The sequence below is a fragment of the Morone saxatilis genome, unplaced genomic scaffold (genome assembly GCF_004916995.1).
Source record: "Morone saxatilis isolate NCDOM2014 unplaced genomic scaffold, NCSU_SB_2.0 Contig3, whole genome shotgun sequence".
Taxonomy (NCBI): Eukaryota; Metazoa; Chordata; class Actinopteri; family Moronidae; genus Morone; species Morone saxatilis.
This window is the reverse complement of record NW_023339873.1, coordinates 246335-250690: the sequence shown is the minus strand read 5'-3', so window position 1 is coordinate 250690 and position 4356 is coordinate 246335. Positions and strand designations below refer to the sequence as shown.

Sequence of the window (4356 nt, the reverse complement as noted above, 5' to 3'; positions counted from 1 at the left end):
ATAATAAACTGTAATAATACTCGCTATCGTATTAGTACTACTCTAATACTATTAATACTACTGTAATCACATCACGTATCATGAGTACTTACTGGTCAATACTACATGCTGAATAATTACTGCTAATAATACCATCATAGCTACTGACTGTTCAATACGTACTGGTCATATACCATTAGTACTACTGCTAATACTACTGTAATTCACTACGGTTCATTATACTACTGTAATACTACTGTATACGTAGATACTGTTAAGTGAATGACGATCATGAAAAAGAAAAAAAAAAAAAGAAAAAAAAAAAAAAAAAAAAACGAAAAAAAACTTACTCATGTAATGACTATGCTGGTAATACTTACCATCACTGAAGTTACCATCATTGTACTACTGTAATACTGACTGGTATAATACCATTCATAGTACTACTGTAGATACTTACGCTGTAATAATACTGTATGAATAATACCGATCATAGTACTACTGTAATACATATCGTAATACTCTGTATATCAATACCGATCGCATGATGTAGACTGGAACGTAATAGCTACTGCTATTATACCATCATAGTATACGTAATACTATGTAATAGCTACTGGTATGAATACCCATCATAGTACTACTGGTCAATACTACTTAATCATACCTGATCATAGTGACTACTGTTATACTACTGTTAATACTAGCTGGTAATTAGATACTCGATCATAGATACTACGTAATACTTACTGTAATAATACATCGATAGTACTACTGTAATACTCACTGTGAATACTGGACTGTAATTACTACTGCTGAGATAAGTGGATACTATCCATAGTACTGTGTGTATTGTGCTGTAATACTACTGTGAATATACATCATAACTACTGTAATTACTGGCACGGTAATACTACGTAGATAATACTGATCATAGTACTTTTACTGTGAATACTGACTGGAATAATGACTGGATCATAGAGTGACTATGCCTAGATTTACCTACTGTAGATGACTACTGTTAAAATACCACATTCATAGTACTACTGTAATACGTACTGTACATACTACTGTTAATAATAACGTATCATAGCTTGCTACTTAATACTGCTGTAATGAAATACTCATCATTAGTACTTACTGTAATCACTACGTGAATACTACTGTCAGAAAACTCACCCATCATAGCTACTACTGTTAATTACTGACTGTAACTATCACCGTAATGAGATATAACCACTCATAGTGACTGACTGCTGAATCACTACGTGGTAATTAATACGGTATCATTAGCTCACCTTACTGCTAATAGGCTACTGTACATGGACTACTGCTAAAAAGATACCGCATAGTACTACTGTAATACTACGTGTAAGATAGACCTAGTGACAGGTACCATAATTCTTACCTCTCAACACCACTCTAATTGCAAGGGAAGTGCCATCCACTACTGGGTTTCTGGGCACATACACTTACTTGTAAGAGTATATAGTAATATTCATTAAGTATTGTCATATAAGCATATAGTAACTCACTGTATAATACTTACTGTAATAGTATGTGTTTAACATCATTAGATACCCATAATTACAATTACGTTAACTATGTAATCGTACCTTGTATAAATGGCACTACCGGTGGAATAATATCCAGATATAGGTGAGACGTTATCGTGCGTATATACAGTACTAGTCAATACTAACTGATAAAAATACCAGATCGCAAGTAGAAAGGCATTGCTAATTAACAAAATAAGTTACATGTAAAACCAATACTAACTGTAATATGTAGAATAGCTGCATGAACTGCAAAGTGAGAAAGCTATTAGATAAGTATACTCCAGCTGGCAGTAATAAACTGTAACTTCCAAGCTAATATAGGTGGTGAGAGTATAGTATTTGGGTGCGAGGTATATACTAGATAGATTAGTGACATTTAGGTCGATTTGTAATCAGTAGACTGTTTTTAGTGTGTAGTTGAGCTCTGTTTTGTTGGGCGGGAGGAGATGAGCCATTCTAAGGATTTATTGTTCCACTGTGTTGCGATGATATATCTGATTGTGGTCGGTTGTGTTGTTCTTCTGTCAGCGGTCATGTGGACTCAGGCTCGTCGTGGAGTTAGCCTTGTCCTTCTTGTGGTGTGGCCACTGGCGGTGGATGCAAACTCGGGTGGTACTGTTAGGAAGCTGTGCGGCATGCTTGAATGCCAGGTGGCAAAAAACCCTGATTATCAGAATCAACAGAATCCAGAAACCTTAATAATCCAGGGGGAAATTATTTATTTACAGTGTTGTTTACAGTGTTGGTTACCCAGTGATGTCTTAAGGAGTGTACCAGTGAGTTTAGTGTTTTTACAGTGCTTACCAGTGTGTTACAGTGTGTTGTACAGTGTGTAAGTCATGTTTCAAGTGTGTGTTTACAGTGAATTTATACAATTTGTTACCAGTGTGCTTTACAGTGTGTTTACAGTTTGTTTACAGTATGATTTAACCAGTGGCTTACGTTAGGTCTACCATGCTTTACAGTCCCTGTTTACAGTGTGTTTACATGCTTTAAGTCTTTACCAGTGCGTTTACAGTGTGCATTACGTAATGTTTTTACAGTGGGGTTTTTAACAGCTGAATACAGGCTTCAGTCTGTTTCCGCTGTCTCTTACAGTGCTTTACAGTGTATCTACAGTATGGTACAGTGGGTTTACAGTTGAGTTTTACAGTGGCCTTTACAGTCTGTTTACAGTGTCTTACAGTGCTTTACAAGTGTGTTTTACGTATGTTTACAGTGTGTTTACAGTATGTTTACAGTGTGTTTACAGTGAGTTTAAAACAGTGGTAGGATTACAGTTTTGTTTTAACAGTGTGTTTACAGTAAGAGTTTACAGTATTGTTTACAGATGCTTACATAGTATCTGTTTACAGTGTGTTTACAGTTTGCAGTTTCTCAGCTGCTGTCTGTGTTTGGTTCCTGCAGGAACTTTCTGGCAGAATGTCGTTCCACGAGGAACTGTCTCCGCCACCAGGTGGACCTTCATCACTTCTTCAGCAGTGCCTCACAGAGAAGGTCACACACCTGTACACACACACACACCCTGACAACAACCACACACATACACACACAGACCTCAGTAGGCCCCACCCCTCTCTCACATTTAACACACCTGTTCATCAGTCTACCTGTGTGTCACCTGTGTCTCAGGGACGTTCCTGTGGTTGGCTCAGAGCAGGAAGGATCTGTTCTGTGTTTGGGACCAGGATGGAGAGCTCCGCCCCTCCTCTGTCCCCCTACCACCTGAGGTACCTGTCTGCTCTCTCTGCACTCTGATGTTCTACCTGTGTGTTCCGATGATGTTCTAATGAGTTCTACCTGCGTGGTCAGGTGGAGCTGACTCACCTGTCTGCCTGTCGTGATGCCCTGTGGGGTTTGGACACTCATAGCCGAGTCAGTATTCGTACGCTGTCTCCGTCCTGTCCCGCCGGACTCCACTGGACCCCCCTGGACCTCAGTCAGCTTGGTACGTACTTGAGTCATACACTACCTTACATTAATATAGCTGATTTTAACCAAAGAGACATACAGTAACAACAACAACAACAACAAGCGCACTGGCCAGCTGGAGAGAAGCCCCTACCCCCGCTGGTGGTTCAACATTTCTTGATTCAAATATTGAGATAATATATAGCTGGTGAAATAACGCAGTGCATTATGGGGTGGTTGAGTATGTACAGTAGGCTCATACATCCAGTCATTTCTCACATACACAAAATGCACAGGCTCAGTTCAACATCATGCTGAGTATAAACAGTATGTTAGTGTTTTTATGGGTGCAGGCTGAACAGGTGAGACGTGCTTGGTGGAATTTGGGGTTTAGGGGCTGTTCAGATGCAGCCTCTGAGAACTCCTGCTACTGTTGCGCCTGTTGTTACTAGGCAACTAAAACCTGCAGGCTGTGTGACGAAGATGATAATGATGAAGTTGTGGTACTTAGCAGCAAAGATGCATGTATTACCAGCACTGTAAATCCCTGGCGCCTGGAGTCCCGTGGAGGCGATGGAGGTGGTGGAGTAGGTCAGGTGAGCTGGAAGAGCTGCCGTCGTACAGCCGTCACACTGTTAGCAACACAGAACTGTTGGGGGTCAGTGCAGATCCACTCCTGTTTGCAGAGCAAAACAAACTGATTCAGGAACAGCCACAAACACGCCAGCGTCCTCTGACATCTGGGTGAATGCAATGTTAGTAATTATTAGTTCACTAATATGTATATTAGTACGTAGTATAGTATATTAATATAAGGAGAGAATAAGAAACAAAAACCTGTTTCAGTGTTTCAAATTCACAAGAAAAGTCTTTTATTTTGTAAAGGACTTGTGTGTGTGTGTGTGTG

At 39.6% G+C, this 4356-nt stretch overlaps 1 protein-coding gene across 1 annotated transcript in view; it reads left to right on the top strand.

Annotated features, from left to right (window-relative positions):
• Positions 1–4356, top strand: part of tecpr2 (tectonin beta-propeller repeat containing 2) — a 15013-nt gene that overhangs the window by 8717 nt on the left and 1940 nt on the right. The window contains exons 17-21 of the mRNA XM_035673597.1: positions 2905–3035; positions 3171–3268; positions 3351–3551; positions 3803–3811; positions 3902–4045. Coding sequence (XP_035529490.1) covers positions 2905–3035; positions 3171–3268; positions 3351–3551; positions 3803–3811; positions 3902–4045 — 583 coding nt within the window. The remainder of the gene's footprint in view (positions 1–2904; positions 3036–3170; positions 3269–3350; positions 3552–3802; positions 3812–3901; positions 4046–4356) is intronic.